We start from the raw sequence: 23,141 nt of genomic DNA on the forward strand, positions 1-23,141 counted from the left end.
CAGGCTGCTCGCATCTATTACTTTTCTTCAAAAACGTGCACACAAAACACTGATTATAAAGATCTCACTTAGAAATGTGAAAATATGGTTTTATTGAAAAGTAGTTCATGTTAATACATTCAAACAAATAGTTCTGAGCTACCATTATAGTACTACTTACTCTTTTGCCAGTGCCTCTGCCAACTGGAGGGTGTGCTTCAGCAGCTTGTCTGATTGTGCACACCATCAGCTCAATCAGAGCGCTCTCCTGACGGTCAGACATGGCTATGGAGAAAAAAGAACAAAGATCAGCTTTGATGACGCCTGAAAGAAATCTTAAGGAAGACAAATGTGTGAATGCAGTTGTAAAATACAGTGAATAGAGAACAAAAGAGACAACATCATTTTGTTCAGTTTATAAAACCAAGGCCTGCATGTTCACTCTCTGTTACCTCAAATTAAATATGGCAGAACTGAAGTAAGTCCACAGAAGGGCAGTCTGGAAAAAGGATGAATGAAGGGGAAATGTAACGAAGATCTACGAAATAATGAGTGGCATGGAGGACAGAGAGGGACTGACTGTTCACTGTCACTTCTTACAAAATACTCTCACCATCATGAAGCGTTAAGTACTTATGGTCACATCTGGAGGGCCAAACCCCACTAGGCTATAGAGAAGCCTAAATGAACCAAAGCGCCAGCTCCTTTTCTAAGGAAATTACCATATACAAAGAAGGTACACAAGTGTAACAGGGGAATACCAAAAAGTCCGATGTTGAAACACAGAAATGACTAGCACACCATGCAAGTAAGCAGTAAGAGTACATTGTTTTTTTCTGACCACCTAACCACTGTGAAGGTCTCTGGAGAAGACTCCTGAAAGATTATAAAGATCCTGAATGACACACATTATCATTGGGAAATCTTTGCCACCACTTTCCCTGGCTACTTGACAAAGGAGACACAGAATTAATTGTGAAAAAATTCCCTCAATTTTTTTTCTTTTAAGAAAAAAATTAAGTTTTAAATTGTTTGGAAAAGCCCTATATTTAACACCACCTGAAGTACTTGTTTACTCAAAACGGTATTAGTTACTTAATCTACTGAAATGTTCACATATACACTAGTCACTTAAATGTTCAGACAAGAATCTTAGCCCTTACTATTAGGCAACAACATCACAGCAGACTTCACAAGATGAAAAATGTAATATAAAACTGTTCCTTTTGAAGGAGAGTGCATTAAAAATGGATTAAACTAAAATCTAAATAGTACTTTCTCAAATATGCTTTCTAAACAAATCATAACATAAGCACTTCTATCTGCCACAGTGAAACACCTTTTTAAGGCATAACAAACAATAATGTGCAATATCAGTACAGTAGAGAGGTTAAACAAATACCTTCTTCTCCTTGGACTGGCTCCTCCAAGAGTAATTCTGTCATGCATTCCCAGTCTTTCAACAGTTCTTGAGAGCTCTCCCACAAACTGTCCACCAAATAGGCTGCATGTTCATGCAACTACAAAATCAAAAGCACTGGTCAGTACAGTGTTCCGGTACAAGCAGTTGTTCCTCAACTATCACAATCATTAAGGCATAGACAGTGTCCATGGACACATATTCTTAAATAAGTGGGAAAGAAAATTCAGTTTTAAACTAACTCTGGAAGGCATTCCTTTCATCTGAATGATACAATTGTATGACAGTGGGGATATGCTTTATTGGAAAATGGATAAAAACAAATGGAGCTTGTCTTTCAGTAAAGCAGCTGTTTGTGAAAAATCTCTGAATTCTGACCTAGAAGACAAACTTCTATTTTCTCACATTCCTACTGTGTTATAAGAAGAAGAGATTGTGAGACATGTTACTAGGAGGAGGCTGTAACACATTCTTTTTGAATTGGCATTTATTTTTTGGTGCAGAACATGGATATGGAAACATTTTTCATTTTAGTATAATATCCAGTATTAGCATGAATGGGACAGACAACACCAAAAAGAAAACATGTGCAGTAACGTTCATATTACAACTAATTGCTGAAACAGGAAAACACACAATCACAGAGTAGAATCACTAAGGTTGGAAAAGACCTTCAAGATTATCCAGTCCAACCGTCCACCTACCACCAATATTTCCCCACTAAACCATGTCCCTTTGCACCACATCTAAAGGTTTCTTGAACACCTCCAGGGATGGTGACTCCATCACATCCCTGGGCAGCCCATTCCAGTGCCTGACCACTCCCTCAGAGAAGTATTTCCTAACGACCAAATTGCATCTCCTGTGGTGCAACCTGAGGTCATTCCCTCTCGTCATACTACTAATTACATGGGAGAAGAGGCTGACTACCACCTCACCACAACCTCCCTTCAGGGAGTTGCAAAGAGCAATAAGGTCTCCCTTCAGCCTCCTCTTCTTCAGACTGACCCATGACAGCTCCACTGTCCTCTGAACATGCTGCAGGGCCTCAGTGTCTTTCTTGTAGTGAGGTGCTCAAAACGGAACACAAGGTGTGGCCTCACCAGTGCAAAGTACAGAAGACTACCGCCTCCCTGCTCCTGCTGGCAACACTATTTCTTATACAAGCCAGGATTCCACTGGTGTCCTTGGCCACCGTGGCACACTGCTGGCTCACGTTTAGCCAAGGGGTGACCAACACCCCCACGTCTGTTTCTTCCAGTCTTCCAACCGCTCTGCCTCAAGCCTGTAGCATTGCCAGGGGTTGTGGCCAAAGTGCTGGACCCAGCACTCTGTCTTGTTGAACAAGGCTGGTTTATCAACACAGTTCAACCAATACAGATAACTGAGATAGAACATTTACAATTTTAGGAATACAGTAAATCCAAAATAAGATACATGAAATTTTTTTGTTAGCATTATGTTCATTTACATTATGAAATAAGCTCTCCAATGGCTAATCCTCATCTCTCAGAAACCAGTATTAGAAATCCTTGTGAACTCAGGGAGTATAGAATTAATGCTAACTTATTTTTAATTGCAAAAAATGACTCTATGTGAATGACCACAACTGTTCTAAACTAAGGAAGTGATGCATGGACTTCTACTGATTTATAAATCAATCTTTAACCACCATCAAAAACAACAAAAACAACAAGCATAACATGCAAAGCTGATTTGTTCACCAGACATGGGAATGACTGCTAAATTGGAGAACATTTAAGAGCTTATGGAAGGTGGTGCCAATACATCTTTCTACTTTACCATATCTCACAGAACTTTCTGATGCTTTTCACAGGGTTACCTTTACTGCTTCTGAATGCACCCTCTCAGACTGCAGTGCTTAAATCTTCTCGTTCTGTGCTGGTGGAAGCTTCCAGATTGCTAATTCTTTACTGAAATTGGAGTCGGAATATTCTGATTTGTTGGCAACAACTTTCTCAAAAATAGCAATAGCAAAAGGTAACCCTGAGAGAAGTGGTCTCAGTGAAGTGTTTGGCTTGTGTGGGAAAGCATTTTCCTGATCATGACTTTGGGAATTAAGGTGGGTTTCTTCTCTCCTCAGAAGAACAGAGAAGATAATTCGAGCTAACATCCCACCACACACACTCAGATTTAAGGCATGAAGAACACTGTGTATGATTATTTAGCACAGCTGCTGTATCAACAGATACAGCTTCTAACAAGGAACAGGATATGTATGAACAGCAATTCTGATACCAAAGTCTGAAAACATATTTGTCCAAAGGAAGCAGGCAAGTAAGCCCATTTGCTTATATTCTATCTGCAGAGCAAACATTCCTCCTCCTCTGACAAGTAATCTCTTTGGACATGCTACCTTTCTCACCACCCAGTGGCCATGGGCTTGTCTAATGCCTGTGGCTATATGACCATCTCATCTAATGACTTGTCACCAAGTGATTACATCAGATAGCAAAATTTGCTTCGGATTTTCACTAGAAAATACAATGATCTATCACAATCTACTTTTTGAAGAAGCTGTAAGATACAGCTGTAGCATACATTTAGATAGCAGTCCACACAAGTAGCTGGTCATCCAGTCCTTTTGGCTTCTAAACAATGTTAACACTACACATGTTGTTTTTCTTTCTCAGCATCTCTGATTGTTTCTCTTCATCCTCACAGTCAAGTCTCTTGTTCAAGCCCTAGTAACAATTCAAATACTTGATTTGAATCAAGTATCTTTCCTTCTGCTTTTTACACAAAACGTCAGTTCTGTTGAATGGACATTTGCCATTCCTTTCTTTCAGCCTTCCTTTGCCATCTATTAATTACTGAATCAGAAGTATCATCTTTAAACCTTTCTCCCACAGTATCTTCAGAGAATTCTGTATCTATCAGTTCATCTTTTCAAGTTTTCTTCCATTCAACTGCTATTCCTCACCTAAATTACTGTTAGAACTTTTAGCATAATATTTTGCATATATTTGACCTCTACAGACTATGGGCACAATCCTACCCTGAATGTGGTCATCAAACATTTAAGTTATTGTATATGCCTGCATTCTCCATCCTCGGCTGTTCTTAAGATGCAGCTGCAGAAAGCCCTGAACAATCTCACCTAATCTCATAACTGTCTCCACTTTGACCTAAATTGCCCCTCAGATCTTTTCCATTCCAAATTACTCTATAATTCTGATTATAAATTTTGTTCCCTTCTGGTTTAAATAATTTCACTTTACAAAGAATAAACTCTAGAAGTATAATCTTGAGTTGGTTATCTAAAAAAAAACCCAACCAAACAAGTAACATTTCTATGTAGCAGTGAAACCTGGAAGCAACTGTATTACTAGCAGTGCAGTACCGAGTACTTTGGAGACATGCAAGAGCATAATAAAATGTGGAAAAGATTATGGATTAAATTGCTTGACTGACAGCAAGATGGGCAACAGTGTAAAGGGCATACAATATTTCAGAAAATATTAAAAACCAAACAACTTATTAATATATATGTTGATATGTCACTACTTAAATTCCAGGTTCGATTAGATGTGTAAATATTAAATATATATATTTTTACCTCACTTTCAAGAAAGAAAAGAACCAACATTCTAATGAGGTTTCCATTTGGACTATTTCGTCCTCTCCTCTTTGCTAGAGCCTCTTCAGCTTGGGGATCATGTCTGCTGAACAGTCTAAAAATAAGTAAAAGGAGCTAATGTTTATCAAAACAAATCTCAGTTATTCCATAACACGATGAACATTCATTCTTGATTTGGCAGATTTGTTTATAAAACACAGTCAAAGTATGTCAAGCTACTTTTTTCAACAGAAAGAGGGCATGACCTGGCTAAAGAGATGAATTTGTCTTCCGAGTCTTCAAGTTCTTAGGGCTGGAGAAATTTCATACAGGAAAAAGCTCTCTAGAACATATTTACATAGAATAATTTTGCGCAGCTTTATATATTCGCATAATTTATATAATTTTTCATTTTTAAGCTATCGAAGCTTACAGTGCTGGTAGCATTTATTCCACTAGTGCCTTAAGAACTAAGGTTGTATCTTTACTGCTATGTTGACTAGGATGTGGTATAAACAAACTTGACAAACCTCAAGTATTAGCAGCATCAATGATAAAGCAAGATAACTGACAAGTTACTTTTTTTTTAAATGTCCATTATACATTCTGCAGTGAGCTCCAAAGTACTCTCAACACTCACATTTCATAGCTCACAGAGATCTCATATATGCCTACATTTCAGTTACAATTGTTTTATTTTGTGAAGTTTGAAAAAAAATTAAGCTAAATCCCATCCCAAATGCTTCAAGTAGACATTCTAACTCATTTAAAATGGAACAGCAGCTCTTAGATGCTAGCAGAAACCAAGATAAAAGGAATATTAGAAATAAGACATTTTTTCCTCAAGGCTATTTCCTTTGAGACATATATCTATAGAACACAGCATATTATCTCACTGTAAAGAAAAGTCAGGATAAAGTTTTGTCCTTATGCTAACATACAGATATGACAGATATGACTTCAGACAAAGCCATTTACCTTCTAGGCACTTTTCAGAATTATTTTTCACATCTTGGTTTATAAAGGAATCTCAGCATGTAGTTTTAAAAACAAAACAATACAAGAAACCCTAACCATTTTCTTGTAAAACACTACACAGGACATTAAATGTAATTGAATTTTGTAAATTCACTCCCTGAAACCAATGTCTCATTACAGAGATGGAATTCCAGAAATCCACCAGCAGGAAATTACAGTTACAATGTGGATTTCTAAATCACAAATAAACCACTGTGAATTAAAAGAACACCAGCAAAGGAAAACAGATATTTTTAATTGACTTTTTCTGTCATGGCAAGAAAAATTACATAAGCTGGATTTTGGTAGAAATACTCAGTAAATATATTAAAGAATAGAGGGAAAAAGAAAATCACTGCTAAAAGACTTGAGTGCAAACACTAACATCAGAAGGTTAACAACTATGATGGGGCAATGTCCTGCTCACAGTCACCAGTTCAGTATGATTCACTTCCATGGAAACACCAGCTCATTTCCCTTGGCATAGTGATTATACGACAGATGGAATAAAGGTGTAACGTATTTTTAGGGGACATCAGTGAGTTTAGAAACAATTTTATTAGTCATTAATACACAGAAACCTAATAGTTTTGAAATAGGCTGGTTTAAAATTTTGTAAAAATGATGACTGCATACCAGGTGGATTGTCCGTGCTGGATAGGTCCTATACTATCACGACAGTAATCCAGTAACTGCAGGATTTAAAATAACTTTTAATACAGAGAGATACGTGTAGCACTTTGCATTTAGGCTTTGAGGAGTCAGTACACTTACCTGCACGTTACAGCAAGATAAAGGTAAATCCAGTTTCCTCTAATATTTAGGTTTTTATTTTAAACAAAAGTATAAGTCTGTGTTTCAAATTAAACACCTAACTTGATAATATTGATGTATTTTGGCCAACTGCTTGTTTTCCTTTTGACATTACCACTACCAGGAAGCATTTATGAATCTGGTCTTCTTCCAGGTTAACTTATAACTTACTTTTTGTGAAGGAATTCTCCAGCTGCTACTGCAACAGGCCGGTGTGCTGAATACACTAAGTGATAAACATTCTCACAGTCTTCATTTGACAGAGCTTCTTCACTTCCACTGAAACAGGCAGAAAGTAACACTGAACTAAAACAAGTGTTTTGTTTTAATCCCCTCACCTCCCATAACTTACTTTTGACAGTTACAAGACTGTTTCCTTTGTACAAAATCCTAGGTGGAGGAACAGTAACTTCAAAGATCTTTGGTTTGATTTCAAATGCAGAAATATTTAAATGGCTTGCAAGACTGAAAATTTGTCTGTTGTTCTTCTCTCACTTGTATCAAAGTATATAATAATTAATGTAAAAAAATTCATCACTGCTTACAAGTCTTGCCAACTTAATTACCATCACACTAACTACAGCACGTATGCTGCAAGATACCAAACGTATTATTATTCCCAATTCCTACTGAGAGGGCCAGGCCAGGCTAGGTGGTAAATCTGCCTCCGCTACAGGAGAAGCCACAGAAATTCCCTGGACAAAGGCAGTATAAAAATAAATCACAGATTACACTGCAGAGCGGGACACACAACTAGCACTGTGCATGTACCAAGAAAATCAACATATAATCACTTTAGGATTGAATCATGATGTGGGTTTAGAACTACAATAATGCTGATGAAATAAAATGTCCATCACTCTTACAGCAGTTACTGTGCTGACTACATATATACACTCATTTTCAATATCAAGGTAAGGAATCTGATGTGGAATCATGCTGTGCTGGAACAAAGACGTTAAGTTTATTTTCTGTAATTATTTATTGACAATACCAAGTCAACTTTTCTCTTGGGTAAACAACATAGCTGGAGCTTTTGCAACTTCTGAACTTAAGACAGATTTTGAGTGCATGTTTTTATGAAATGCAGGAAAATTTTCCCTTTTCAGCAGTATTCTTGAAAAATGCTATGGGTAATGGAACTGTAAGTATATTCTATCAATGATATCACTGACACTGCATATAGGAATAGTATTACTTCTTTCTATGTTTATCAGCATTCATCAGAAACGTTTCCACATCAGGACCCTAAACACCTCATTTGTTTTTAATTTTTTTTTTTAAACAGTGATTTTTAAGGGGTCATTCCCCATCACAATTGTTCATAACATCTTTTCAGAGCTCCTGTCTGCCAGAATATCGCCCTGTGCCATTTGACGTGACCCATTTCCTTCTGCTCCTAAGTGCATCAGCTTGCACTTAGCTATGTTTTAATCACACAACAAAAGAGAAAACAAGGCAGGAAAAAGAGTGCACTGGACACCTTTTGCCTTAAAAAAAATCTTACTGTATTCCCAAATGATCCTAATAATGAAGGAGAAATATATGTTTTTCATCTTGTTTGTGATCATATATGTTATATTTGCTTTAAAAAAATAAGAGATTCTCCTTCCTAACATTACAAGTCCAATATTGCAATAACAGCAAAGCAGTGTTACCCCTAAGTAAAAAATGAAGCCTAGACGGCTTCTTTTTCCACCACGAGGAAATGCTAGTCTAATCTTTCATCCAAATTCTGCATGCCCAAAAGTTTCTTCAAAGTGGAGTCAATGAGCGAGTATAAAATATGATGCAGAGTTCTATACATGTTTGTAGCACGTTTCAGTGAACGTGTAATAAAAGCTTAGGAAAAGTTCCTCCAGCAACACATGCAGGAGGCTGCTGTGATCAACCTGCCTTTAGACAGGGATTGTTTCAAGCAGTCACACACACTTTGTATAAGGAATGCCACTGTACCTATGTAAGAAAAAGCCAGGACTGGAAGCACGTATCCTGTATGGTCCAGTGTTTTAAACTGCAAATAACGACCACCTCCTCTCCACAACCCAAATCAGGGTGTTAAAGATAGTGTCTTCTCTCTGTCACTTTATTTGCCAGATGACTCTCTTTTCAACTACGCCATATAATCAGATCTCCTAAGACAAGATCTTTTTTTAGTTACTACTGAAGTTATTTCAGCAGATATAATCATGTGTTTTGGGAAAGACAATCATTTTGCCCCTGGCAAATGGTATAAATGTCCACTGGTATTTTTCCTCAACAATGAATGCACCAAAACACATAGACTCAATATATCAATATGTTTTTACACATCACCTATTTTATTTCTAGGAGATCAAGTATTTTATTTTAGCTTCGTGACTATAGTATTAAATATTTAGTTCAACTTAGTAGTAAATGTAAAGTAATAAAGTGAATTCATTACACAAGTAAAGAAATAAAGTTAACTACTACTACTGGCTTAGGTAACTTTCAGATGGAATACATTTATTTTAAAAAATACTCACTGAAGTATTAGCGTGACTAATCGAATGGCTTCCACAGCAACATCGTATTCCTTATCAAGTGTCATTGATACAATGCGATCCTGAAAAGGAACATTATAACAGTGATGAAACAAAACACATAAAGAGCTATCAGATTTAGAAGTCTGTAGATATAAAAACTCCTGGGGAGAAAGATCTTTCAACAGGACACATGAAAATCCTTTCATATCACTCAATCATCAAACATACATCTTTGGAAGCTGTGCACCACGTGCAAAATGGAACAGGCTTCACAGAATCACAGAATTAGCTAGGTTGGAAAAGACCTACAAGATCATCCAGTCCAACCATCCACCTACCACCAATAACCCCACTAAACCATGTCGCTCAACACTATATCTAAATGTTTCTTGAACATCTCCAGGGACGGTGACTCAACCACATCCCGGGGCAGCCCATTCCAGCACCTGACCACTCTTTGGGAAAAGTAGTATTTCCTAATGTCCAGCCTAAATCTCCCCTGGTGCAACTTGAGGCCGTTTCCCCTTGTTCTGTCACTAGTTACAAGAGAGAAGAGGCTGAGCCCCAGCTCACTACAACCTCCCTTCAGGTAGTTAAAGAGAGCAATAACATCTCCCTTGAGCCTCCTCTTTTCCAGACTGAACAATACCAGCTCCCTCAGCCACTCCTCACATAAGGCCTGTGCTCCAGACCCCTCACCAGCTTCGTCATCCTCCTCTGAACATGCTCCAGGGCCTCAATGTCTTTCTTGCAGTAAGAAGCCCAAAACTGGACACAGTACTCGAGGTGCAGCCTCACCAGTGCTGAGTACAGAGGGACAATTACCTCCCTACTCCTACTGGGAACACTATTTCTGATACAAGCCAAGATGCCATTGGCCTTCTTGGCCATCTGGGCACACTGCTGGCTCATGCTCAGCCTAGCATTGACCAACACCCCCAGGTCCATTTCCTCTATACAGTCTTCCAGCCACTCTGCCCCAAGCCTGTAGCATTGCCTAGAGTTGTTGTGGCCAAAGTGCAGGACCTGGCACTTGGTCTTGTTGAACCTCATCCTATTGGCTTCAGCCCAGAGATCCAGCCTGTCCAGACCTCTCTCTGTAGGGCCTGGCCACCCCCAGGCAGATCCACACTTCTTGCCAGCTTGGTGTCATCTGCAAACTTACTGAGGATGCTCTCAATGCCCTCATCCAGGTCATCAATAAAGATATTGAAGAGGACAGGCCCCAGCACTGACCCCTGGGGAACAGCACTCATGACCGGTTGCCAGCTGGATTTAACTCCATTCACCACCACTCCCTCTGGGCCCGGTCCTCCAGCCAGCTCCTTACCCAGCAAAGAGTGTACCTGTCCAAGCCACGGGCTGCCAGTTTCTCCAGGAGAATACTGTGGGAGACAGTGTCAAAGGCTTTGCTGAAGTCTGGGTAGACCACATCAACAGCCTTTCCCTCATCCACCAGGTGGGTCACTCGATCATAGAAGGAGATCAGGTTGGTCAAGCAGGACCTGCCCTTCACAAACCCATGCTGGCTGGGCCTGATCCCCCAGTTCCCCCAGCAAATGCCGTGTGATCTCCCTCAGGACAATCTGCTCCATAACCTTCCCTGACACTTCCCTTCTTGTAGATGGGAGTCACATTGGCAAGTACGCATGAATAGAAAAAAGTATTGAAGAAAACAGTCTTTATTCTTTGTATGGTTTCAAGAAACAAGTAAGCAAACTTTGGAACTGGAATGCTGTTCTGAAGTAGTCTTACTTTAACAGTTCTCTCCTCAAAAGAAATGTGTTTGGTTTGGTGAAAAAAAACTGCCCCACTTCATTCCCCCATAAGCAAATAATTTTAGATAATGTTATATATATGCAATAGTGTAGCATGCATGCAAATTTGGAAATAGTGTGCAGAAAATCACACATGAAAATATACACTTGCATATTGTCTATGAAGCTGTGAGTTTTATGCCTGGCAACACTGTAATGTTTTAAGCTCACCCCAACTATTACACTACAGATCTTTCACAAGAAAACATGAAATCCCATGGTGTGATTTTGTCTTTTCCTATTTTCTTTCCAGTTCAGAAAACCACCACTTTCCAATTAAATGTGATAATTTTACACCTTCTAAGAACCCTGCAGTTATGAAGAGGTCTTCTAAATGTTATTTTCTGCTTAGTTTCAGTTTGCTTACTGTTGACCTAAAAATAGATGTGTTACTTCCCATTTTCCCTAGTTTCTGAGTACAGAACTATAACTACAACTGTAATACACCTAACTATATTGTTCTTAAAAGGATCAGTGCAATTTCCTAAGACTTCTTCACAGTCTGTCTTAAACTCCAGGAACCACAGGGAGAGAACTAACTGCACACAAACGAGCAAGTACACAAGAATAAAACTCCTTTTATATCTCTACAGAAGGCCTGGAAGGGAAGGGCTCTTCTCACCTGCCTACAGAGCAAGGGATACTCTCTGAACCTCGAGTCTTGGAAACCTACTGATGTGACAATATTTCCTTATCCAAAAAGACTATTCACTCAATTTTGTCAAGAACATCAGGCCAAGAATCAACAGCATGAACATGAAATTTCTTATTTGCTGTCATATTGCCAGAATCTCTGTGATGGAAACTGTCAGACAGATACTAAAACCTCCAAAAATGAGACCGTAGCACCTAACGCCTCTGGAAGATGAAACTTCAGAGGTTTAGCAAGTTACAAAAACCAGCTATTCAATCTTCTTCAACAGAAGTTTTCCACACTGCTGTACAGCAGTGGAATAGGACACATCTGCATTTATAACCTGAAATATTAATTTACACTGTGAAGATCATTTTGCATTATGTATTAGGCTGTGGACAAGACTGGATGAAGAGCAAATCCACCTCCTGTCATTCAAGACGTGGGGACAGCATTCTCCTGCAAAAGTCAGGGATAAGGGGCAGCAACTAAATGGCTGCCAGTAAATCTGCTGATGCTGACTTTGTTACTGACTGTAAAAGAATTATTAATTCATATCTTTCCTACGTAGAAGTTAATGATCGCATCAGGCAGGACTTCTTGGTAGAAAACAAAAGTCTCTGATGGATGAACATGGACAAAGCTGTTCTATTTTCTTTGTGGACAAAACTTATTTCTGAGATTATCAACTATGCCTAGCAACACAAATATAAAAGCCATAAAGAATACATATCTTCCCTCTGTCTGAGAAGTGACGTTATCGAATTTTTCTCACAGATACCTGGAATGTGCTACAATAATAACAACCCAATGCAAGTAATTCTGGAACAAATTAACTTCTGCTGGAAGATCTCTAGAGAGATTCCTGTTGATGGTTTGAATGGATTAAGCTGAATCTCAGCTGAACTGTGCAGCAGCTCAATTCAATTTTGATGAGGAAATATACATAAGCAGCCATGGAACTGAGAATGGCATTTAGCATTTTTCTGGAGAGCTACTATTTCTGGTTGTCCTGAGATTTTAAGCAAACAAGATTTATGGAGGCATTACAAAATTAGTCTGAGGTCTGCAGCTTCTACCATCTGTTTGTCAGGTAAAACAACTATGAGAGGAAATTTTGTCTTTACTGCAATAGTCACAGAAACTAATTTTATAAAATTATAAGAATATAAGCACTGAAGTGAACTCACAAAATGATATCTTTCATCTCCCACTTTGAAGTCAACTATACCTAGCTCATTACTGATGGATATTTAACTTGCCCTTAGAAACCTCAAATGAAGAAGATTCCATCACTTTCCAAGTAGTTTGTTCTATTATATGACGTTTGGACAAAAAGCCTTTCTTAAAATCCAAGACTTACTCCAGTGAGACTTAATCCAAGAGTTACTCCAGTGTAAGTACTTTCTTCTCCATCTCTTACATTTATGTGGCAAAAGGCTGATTACTATTACGTTTTTATCAAGTGTTTATGTAGAATAAAGATATGGCAAATTTTCTCTATTTTGTGCTTTTCTAGATCCAACTGGAGGATTTAACAGTAACTGCAATGACAAACACAACCAGTGAAGCAGTATAAAATCAACAGGGAGAAGTTTTTCAGTGTGCTGCACAGTACTTGTAAATAAGTATTGAAGTATCCACCTCTTTCCTAAACAAGAGTTTTCATCAGCATTATAATCATAATTTAAACAAAAATACATTCCATTCATCTTTCCTTTACCACCATTTTCTGTTCTCCAAAACACAAAAGTGATGGTAAAAGGTGCCTGCTGACATGGAAAGTGCTCAAAAGCTTTCCTTACAGAGCATCCAAACAGAAGCACTGACAGCATTTCAACGCTCATCTCTCCAGATACTTCACTTGTGAAATAAAGCAGTTATGCCAAAAAGTGAATTAACACCTACATTCTCATTAAGATATTAAGCAAAAATCCAGTGAGTTTGTGCTAGTTTAAAATAAAAAAGAAAAAAGGGGCAAAAAAAAAGGAAATATTCCTCCAGTACTTATCTCCTGTGTAGGTTAATCATGGCAAGGTAATTGTCTAAATATGCAATGCAAACTCCTGTTACAGAGGTTCTGTTTTGCTCTGCAGTGTACTGTGGTGCAGATGAAATTATGTCTTCTTCCAAACACAAGCATAAATTGAGCTAAAAAGCTGTCCTACTGACCACTTTTTTAGTTTATTACTTTGAGATTTATTGCAGGTGTAAAACACTCTGTACAAATCCTTGAAGTTCAACAAATCTAAAATTAAATTAGCGTAGGAAGATTAAATAATGGCAATGAATAAACAACAACAATACATACAGATAAATAATCACCTTGGCCAAGCCAGACAAATCTTACCGGATAAACACTGTAAAATTAAATTTGTCTTAATCTCAGCATTCAGGAACAGTTTTGCATTTAATAAATGAGTCAAGACCACAACACAATGAGACAGATGATATGCTTATTTTAAGTACTCCTTCCAAAAATTGTATTTCCTCTTACCTTGAATCTATTAGTGAACAGCTCCAGTTTTGGAAATAACTCTCTGTTGGTATACAGACTTTGAAGAGCTTTCAAACACTTCAACCTCACTTCACCTTGCTAAATAAAACACATTAAGATTAGCTGATATAATATCCTAATCAAATGCACATGAATGCTAAATAATATCATTTTGTAATTTGTTTAATGTTCATTTAAAGTTTTATGCTAATGTGTTACCAAAGCCAATTCACAATTCAGCTAAAAACCAAAAACCACACATGCAGCTGCCTACAAACAAAGTTAATTTTCCTATTTGCATACACAAAAAATTTAATGTGCCATCACTTCAACTTCTGTTTCTATTTCTCTTTCAAGTAATTCCACAGTACAAAAAGACAAAAAAAAAAAGCTGTAAGCAAATATAAAATAAAGACATCTGATATCAAGGTGGTTGGTGAGAAGAGAGTGCAGCAATTTATCTTCAGGAAAAAGACAACAAGCGCTTTCTTCCTGATACCTGTTGTTTAAAATCTATGTACAAGAGTTGAAAATGACTGAGTATAGTCTATATGTGGCACACAAAAACAAGTCATCTCTAAGCCATCGTCCATCCAAACAAGAGACACAAGGAATACACTCTGGATTTCTTTATCTGCAACTTTCCATAACCCATCCCGGGCCATGCACAGGAAGGATGAACGGGCTGAGGGAGCCTCCAGCAGGAGCAGGCTGCTGCCACAAGGACAACACATCTAAGCCTCTGCCCGAGGAGCCACCAGGTAGGACAGCAGCTTGAGTTCCACTGTCTGAGGTGTTCTGATAAGCAGCAGCTCACTCCTAGCAACTCTTTAGATAGGGATTGCTTTGATCTGGTTGGCTGTAGGCAGAAAATGCAGACATCAAAAGGTCGTACCTATGGATCAAGGTTTGTCACCTATACAAATGCTGGTGATAAAAGGAAGGGCTGGATCCCCTGGACACATCCACATTATCTGTCTGGCTGCAAACATAGCTCAGCTTATCTGTAAAGTCCTGGTAAATGACGTGTTCTTGTTGAAAAACATTTGGAGGTAGTCAAAAGGTTATAAACACAAACCCACTCTTTGTTTCTGAGCCTATTCTATTATCAAGTCTGTACTTAAAAAACTGCTCAGCCTAAAACCTGAGCAAACATTCAGAGACACACATACAAACAGAAGCTAAAAATCCATTTTTTTCAGTTTCGACTAATTTCAAAAATCGCAACTTAAGAGGGATAAAAGTTGAAAGGAGGATTTGCAGAAGAACTTTTCCTTGAAGAACGATCGTTCCTGACAAATCATCTCTATTTCTGTGAAGAGTTTCTAAGCACTCATGCTCCACTAGAGATCTTTTTGACTACTACTGCAGAGTAAGTCAATGGGATGACAGTTCTGTTTATATGATCTGTTGCAAAATCTTTCACGGTACGGAAAATAATTTTCTTGAAGAAAAAAGTTTATGTGGGTATCATCAACTGATAAATAAACACAGAGAAATGATGCTTGTAATTCTTCTTTTCAATGGTACTTACTGCCAAGGTACCAGAATTGGTGTTTCCTCAGCTACGAAATCCTGGCATTTGAAAGGCCAGGATCTCTGGAGTCATCACTAACCATTAGAAGAGGATGTAAGCTTCTTACAGCCTTAGCTTACTTAGCAGCAGAGGATCTGTATCAGTTTTGGCATGTAATGAACATTACAGAGCAAGAGTGAGGCAGCTGGTGTAGTTACAGCTGCACTGAAGATCGTCCTGCTTGTGAGCAGATGTCCTGATGTTCACTGAGTACTGGAGTCTCAAAATGCAAAGCTCTAAACTGATCAAAGACAGGAAAAAAAAATCAGTGCCAACAGCAACATGACTTGAGACTTGCAGTGTAGCCAGTGGTGAAGCACTTGCCGACTTCGCCGAGCACCATGGATCAGGGCTCTCAGAGTTTAGTTCAGGCTTTACGCAGAGGGCGTCTATATGATTTAAGGGAGCAGACTAACCAAGGTAGATAGGAAGTGCAACTGCAAACATTTGGTACTTGCATGGTTTGCCAGGAGACCAAAGCCAAGATGTAAAAAAAGGCACACTGAACCCAGCTTATCTACTCCTGCTGCTAACCAGATCCAAGGAAGAAGACAAGCAACTGAAAGGCTAGGGGCACAAGTGGAAGAGAGAAAGGTAGTGTTAACACAGGATCCCTTTGGCTGAGAGCAAAGGCACAGGAGACACAGAGGCAACCTCAGGAGTTGACTGCTCTTCTCAGCAGACAACAGTGAGAGGACTTACTGTCTCTGATAGCAGAAAGATCTGTTTTCAAACTGGTGATCAAGGTTGGAATTCATCACTATGGTGAGGGAAAAGTACAACGGCTTGCTAATCCTGTTACGAAGGTTTTAAAATAGTCGTGGAGATTAGTGTCAGAAACTCACGTTTAAGCATAAGTAGTGGTGACATGGACAAGAATCTAAGAAAGGCAAAAGTGAAGCTGTATGTGCATATACTGCATTGAAGTCCAGAAAGAAAGAGGGAAAATGTTCCACAAAACATCAACATGCCTGACAGAAGATGTTTACTGAGTAACTATAAGAATCATTCCAAGAATAGAAAGTGAGCATTAGTTTGAGATTTTAACACGCTAAATATCTTTTGGAAAAGAAACACAGCAGGAATTTCCTGCCTAGGAAGGGTGGAAATATTCACATTCAAATAGTTCCAAAGAAACTAAGGAAAGGTGCAAACACATTGAAGCAGGACAAGGACAGAAAGAGTCCTACATAACCAAGAGATTAACTTATTTAACTAAACAGTTCATTAGGAGGTCAAGCAAAAGAGCAATAAATTAAAAAAATAAAAAAATAAAAAAGGCCTAGGCACTGTAGGATTAGACTTAAAAGGCAATAAAGAAAACATTCTGTAAATACCTTCATAGCACAACAAAGAAAAGTTACTTTGCTTTGAAGGAAATCATCTCTTTTTTTTATGTGCACAATGAATAGGAAAACAAATAATAAAATTTTACATAGATTCTGTAGCTTATGCAAGGAAAAAGATTTAGTGACAAACACAGCCAAGCATTCAAGCTGCCACAGAAAGATCTGGAAAAACCAACAGTTTGGGCATTTTAGGAAATTTTTCGGGAAATACTACAGATACATCGCAGACTCCACCTTAAGTAGCAGAGGAGCAAGCAAGATTATTTCCCAGATTGGCTTTTAGGCAGGTTTTCTTCAATTCTGAGTTGAAGGTTATGTCAACCTAAGAAGGAGAGTATTTGCAATCATGCAATACCTGTAATTCCATTCAACAAAATGAGCATCAGTTTCCCACCTACTTTTGTGTAGTCACATCTATGCTTTACATAAAGAAAAAAGAAGTCTGAAAGGGAAGTAAGTCATTTTCTAAGTAAACAATGGACTAAACAGCTGCATTCTCACCATCCTAACTGATACGATCAGTCTCTCCTCAGTATCCTCTTACTAAAAAATTGTTGTGTCCCCCCCTCCCCTTCAATTTCTGGGACACTTGATTGCTGCAGAATTCTGACTTCAGTCATGCTGCCATTCCTATACTTCTTCTCTGAAAGCAGTTTAATATAGGAAAGATAATAAAACTATATAAATAATTATCTAACATTATTTTTCATGAGTATCTTCACATTAGTAATTGTTAATACTTTTATTTGTAATTTGACATTATAATTTGAAGCAAAAACATCAAATGTTTATCAACACTGTTAAATAACATTTCTCATATTTTCCCTATTTTTTTTAAAATAACCCTCTAGACACTTGTAATAGTAAAGCAAAATTGCTACCATTGCTAATGAAGTGAAAAGCAATACATCCACCCCACATGCCAACAGTTTGGGATAACCCACACTACTCTGGGTGAGTCATGCTCTAGTCAACATTTTAATACAGCTTTCCCGAAACCAGAGCTGTTTATGTACCCAGAGACACAATTACTGCTTCAAAACAGTTCCACGCATCAATTCAGCAGAAGCAAATTAAGACTGCATAGTTGAACTCCTTTTATTAAGTGATTTTTTTTATGCAGTTGTGTTCCAGGTTAATATATTTTTTAACTCATGCTACCAGATCCACACAAAGGAAAAAGCAGCAGAATTAGAAACTCCCTACATATGCTCATTTGAAATCCAGGAAAGGGAGAGGATTAACACTGACAACATTTCCTAAATTAGAACTAAGTCTTTCAGGTAGTGACAATGAAAACCAGGCTATTGAGAGATCTTGTACTTCTGGAGGGCTTGCATTTCTTAACTGGTTCCTATGCAATCTTTATTTAATAAGTGCCTCCCATTGCACTTCCCTCCTCAAAATGTCTCCTTCTGTCCATTCACTTCCTTTTTATCCTTTGGTATGAGCTTCACATACCTCTGACACTTCCATTCTGCTCACTATCTGTCTCATCCTATAAAGTAATCATACACTACATCACTAGAAAACACCACCTAGCATGCATATTGGGATACTAAATAGTCTGAGCTAGTAGAAAACCCAAGCCACCCCAGAGGCCTGCAACCATAACTATTACAAGCAGCAGAGACAGAAGAGTAGCCTGATGATGCTCCTCTGTGTTTGGTCCAGACGGACATGCCCTTTTTTTCTTTTTTTAAAACTGCAACACTGTAATTCAGAATTTGTCTAGTATGAAACGACACATTAATTTTAGGATAGCTGAGGTACAATATGTGTTGATGTTTCAGACACATGCCTAGACCCTGGCCTGAGGTTAAGCTAACCAGAGGATGTGAGAAACTATTGGACACGACATGAGAAAATGCTGAATGCAACAGATCACACAGTGAGAAGTAAACATGAGTCACAGATAGCACTTGGAGGAATGGCAAGATTTCACAGATGGTTATAGGGAGTTACGTGAGAAATAGCTGGACTTCACAGATACTAGAAGGCACTGAGACCTGTGAAGTGCAGCACTACCACGGGAAGAGCTACTTTGTGAAAACGTTTTGCTCAGATTAGAGCGTGCTCCAAAAATGCTACTGTTGATTTTAGGCGTGCAAACTCAAATGTAGTGTAGTGTCTCTAGAGTAAAGTTTGGAAACCACAGGTTTAGAGGAGAAAGCCACTGCCTGTCTGGTGTTCCCAAAGCATAAAGGCTACTCTTAGCATGTACGCTCTGGTCCAAGTCAAGAGGAGATGCAGATCCTTGTCAGCTACAGCTAAAGCAAAAGAATAATCAGTAACACAACCTTTTTCTATTATTCAAAAAGCAAGAAGAGTGCCAAAGTGATATCCTTAACATTAACAAACTGTACAGAGTTACTGAAGAAATCACCTTTTTAAAGAAACATGTAAGCTACTTGCTATGTGAGTCATCAGAACAAATTTGCAAACTTTGCATTTTTCCAGCAGCTCCACTACAGAAAAAAAGAGTAGTCTAAACCATAATGATGCCAGGATTTAACGAGCACTTCAACACTCTATGTAGGTCTCATCTGTTTTTCTTGGACACCGCAAGCAAAACAGTTTAGAGTAAAACAAGTATTTCTAGTGGTTTGAGTGAGAGTGGGAGGATGTCTAGTCTCATTTGCAGCCTGGTGTAGGGAAAAAAAAAACATACAGTTAGCAGCGCAAAGCCTTGATCTATTAGCATTAGGAAAGCGCTACTCTTGCAGGAATGAACCAGTACCTACGCTTTGTACCAACAAGAAGCACTTTGTTCAAATTTTCAGTACAAAAGAACAGCAGTCAGTTAGGAAATAACCACCAGATCAATATCTTTTTCACTTTAACCAAATCTTTCAACGTTTTTTTGAATACAAAGCTATCTTGAATCTCTCATGTAAGAAAGGTATTCCAAGATGAACTCAAACAACCCTCGGTGCTCTTCTAAGCTGGCAACAAGAGGTAGAGTTGAAAAACTCTACATTGCCAGACAGAACGGAAGAATGCTTCAAGAAGGGTAGAAAAATGTCCCTTAAAGGTGGCCATAGCTGAAACGCCTAAAAACCTAAAATAGTAAAGGTTTACTAGGAATAGGTTTAATAGTAAAGATTTACTAGGAATTCCACTGGTTGTGGAGCCAATGAGGTCTGTTGGGTTAACTCTGAGATCCAGAGATTTCTGGGTGCCTTTTCTCTAACTATTGGTTAAAGTCAATGGAAGAGTCATCCGGAAATTCCTTTTCTATTCTGTTTCAGATACAAAGGTTCTCAGGAATGATCTGACAAGACAACTTCTCTTTTAATAAAAAGAAAAGCAGCACAGAAAAAAAATCTGTTAAGATAATCTAATACAGACCGAAAAATAAAAACCACACAAATAAGCAGGTGATTCAGGATGACTGTATCCTGATTTAAGTGAATACATTAAAAGATGCTGGTTGAAAGATAAATGGCCAACAATAAAAAAGAATTACCTTTTTAATAAATCAAAGATTATATACTAAATATGTCTTAGGCAGTAGAAGACAGCACACACTGCTGTGTACAGTAACACAAAATACTTACCCTGTCATGTAGTGTCCAACCAACATATTTTAAATAACTATCATTCAGGAAGGCATCACTGTACATTTTCATCCAGACACCAATTTCTTCAATACAGACAGCTCTAATCTCAGCAATAGCATCACTAGATAGAAAAAAAAAAAACCAACAGATTACAAACGTACCATTTACCTCTCGTTCCCTTTGCTATAACTATATTTTGCTTTTACTTGGGTTTGACAGCTTGTCACTGTCCTTACTCACTGACATATCTAATCACCTCAATATCTTCGCATTCAGATACGTTGCCATTATCTCAAAAAATTCTCACTCTAGTTTGCTTCTTAGTCTATTACTCTTTTTCGTCCCTCTTTTCAAACAAAATTATGAATCCAAATGCTACAAACTTCTTCTCAGTAATAATTTCTGAAACACTGTCACCTTGATTTGCTGAACAGGTTTGACTCTCTCCAGCTAGAGGTCCAGAGTGTCAGGTAGGAAAAGTTATTTGGTGTAACCAAAGGAGACTGGCAAAAGGGGAGAACGGAATTTGGTTACTTGCTTAATCTAGCATACAAAAGCCCTTCTACAAAAATCTAGAGAACTGTACATATTTTAACCTTTTTTCTTCCTTTAACCTTTTATCCTTTAATTTCTTCCATTTTTTCTTAATTTTTCTACATTCTAACTGTGGCAAGTGATGGAAGAGGCAAAGACACATCTCAGACAGATTTATCAGCTGCTTATTGAGGTAGGGCAGCAGGAAACTGTCTGGAGAGATCACCTAAACAGTTCAGGGATGGAAATGACTTCAATCTGATTGGCACTTTCCTGCCTGATTGACACAGAGCATGGCATATTTACTAATAATGAACGACAGTCAAACAACGGGAAAAGGGACTGGGGCCATCTGGCCCTTTGGTAATTTCATCTTTCAGACATCTGTTACTATGAGAAATTGCTTGTGCCGTTCCAGCTGGCACTGTTTCACAGCTCCAAATTTCAGCTATAATAAAAGGGTAATGTGCTGAAGAAGGGAGTGCCTAGTGCTTTGCAAACACTGGCCTTACTTATAACTGAGACCCCCATTCTGGTGTTTGTTTTGCCTTTTTAAAAAATCTTTTTGGAAAAGTAATAAGCATTGATTTCATTCTAAAGCAGCACCAGAGCCCCAAACCAAAATGTAATTTATGAAAGCGATACACCTCAAGCTTCAAGCAAGAGAATAATTGCTATGTAAGAGCAACTGCATTATTTCTGAAGACTTCAATTCCATGAAATGTAAATAACGTGTTCTCAAACTTATGCTAGAGGTACTTATTGCATAAGTTCACACAGTAAAGTGTAACAAAACTGTTATACTACTCATACTGTATCTGCCTATGTACTTCCAATCTTCACACTGCTCCATATCACTAGGTGTCATACTTTGTATGACCTTCCAGACACCTAAGGTGAAAAACACAGTTCCTACACGGACATGTCAAACAATCACAGTATCACACACAACCAGAAAATACATTTTGACAGTCAAGTATGTGTTTTTCTCATTATATTTCATATCATAGGGAGGAGACTGTACTGAAATAACAGCATCTAACATGCATTTAAAGACTATATGAGTGCTATTAGCAAATCTCTAGGTGTGCCACCAGATCACTATCATTGCCTGTCCAATGTAAAACATACTGCTCTTACCAGCTTCCAAACAGAATCATTGTAACTGGTCTGCCTAAGCTCCCTGAAGACAGCTGTACTACAACCCTAGAAACTGGAAGGTAACTGTCAATCCACAGTGTAGATAAGCTGCATTACAAGCAGAATAACTCATTAAAAAAGCTGTTCCTACCAGGGAATTCTCAAGCAGATTTTAAATGCTGTAAGGGTGAATGTACTAAATAAATTATTACATCCAAGGCTTTGCACTATGAAAATTGCATTTGTTATGGAGAACGCAGAGACCATAAAGTTATTTCACCACCTTATAAATTTGATAACTGAAACATTTTGGAAGGATTTTACGGCAACCTATAGAAGAACTCAAGTGTCAAAAGCTATTTAGTCAGGCAGCACAGCCAGAAAAAGTCAGGAAAATTTATCTTTTCTGTAAGAATGCATTCGTGCCACCCTAGGCAGACAGTGAAAAACTGATCCTCCTCTCAAACGGTTCTCAGGGACTCCTAGGCAATATAATAAACTTTCACCCCAAGAAAGAAAAAAAGACTGACAGGAAGACAGAAAGAATAAAGCAATTCAAATACTTATAGATTTTTCATAATAAAAAATTAAAATCTTCAGTATAACTATATATGAGAAAAAATTCACACCTGAGGCATGGAAAATCAGCAGAACAGTCTCAAGTAGCTAGAGACAGGACAATTCGACACCTTAATTATACGTTCCTCTTTGCGTG

General features: G+C 38.1%; 1 protein-coding gene across 7 annotated transcripts in view; it reads right to left on the reverse strand.

The window, feature by feature from the left end:
* The window catches only part of STAG1 (stromal antigen 1), a 167,965-nt gene that overhangs the window by 44,172 nt on the left and 100,652 nt on the right, over window positions 1–23,141 (reverse strand). For all 7 annotated transcript variants that reach the window (XM_021394526.1, XM_021394524.1, XM_021394527.1 and 4 more), the window contains 7 exons: window positions 20,750–20,873; window positions 14,265–14,363; window positions 9,317–9,396; window positions 6,981–7,088; window positions 4,980–5,094; window positions 1,382–1,499; window positions 161–264 (listed from right to left, as the gene is read on the reverse strand). In XM_021394526.1, coding sequence (XP_021250201.1) covers window positions 161–264; window positions 1,382–1,499; window positions 4,980–5,094; window positions 6,981–7,088; window positions 9,317–9,396; window positions 14,265–14,363; window positions 20,750–20,873 — 748 coding nt within the window. The remainder of the gene's footprint in view (window positions 1–160; window positions 265–1,381; window positions 1,500–4,979; window positions 5,095–6,980; window positions 7,089–9,316; window positions 9,397–14,264; window positions 14,364–20,749; window positions 20,874–23,141) is intronic.

The sequence above is a fragment of the Numida meleagris genome, chromosome 4 (genome assembly GCF_002078875.1).
Source record: "Numida meleagris isolate 19003 breed g44 Domestic line chromosome 4, NumMel1.0, whole genome shotgun sequence".
NCBI classification, from domain to species: Eukaryota; Metazoa; Chordata; class Aves; order Galliformes; family Numididae; genus Numida; species Numida meleagris.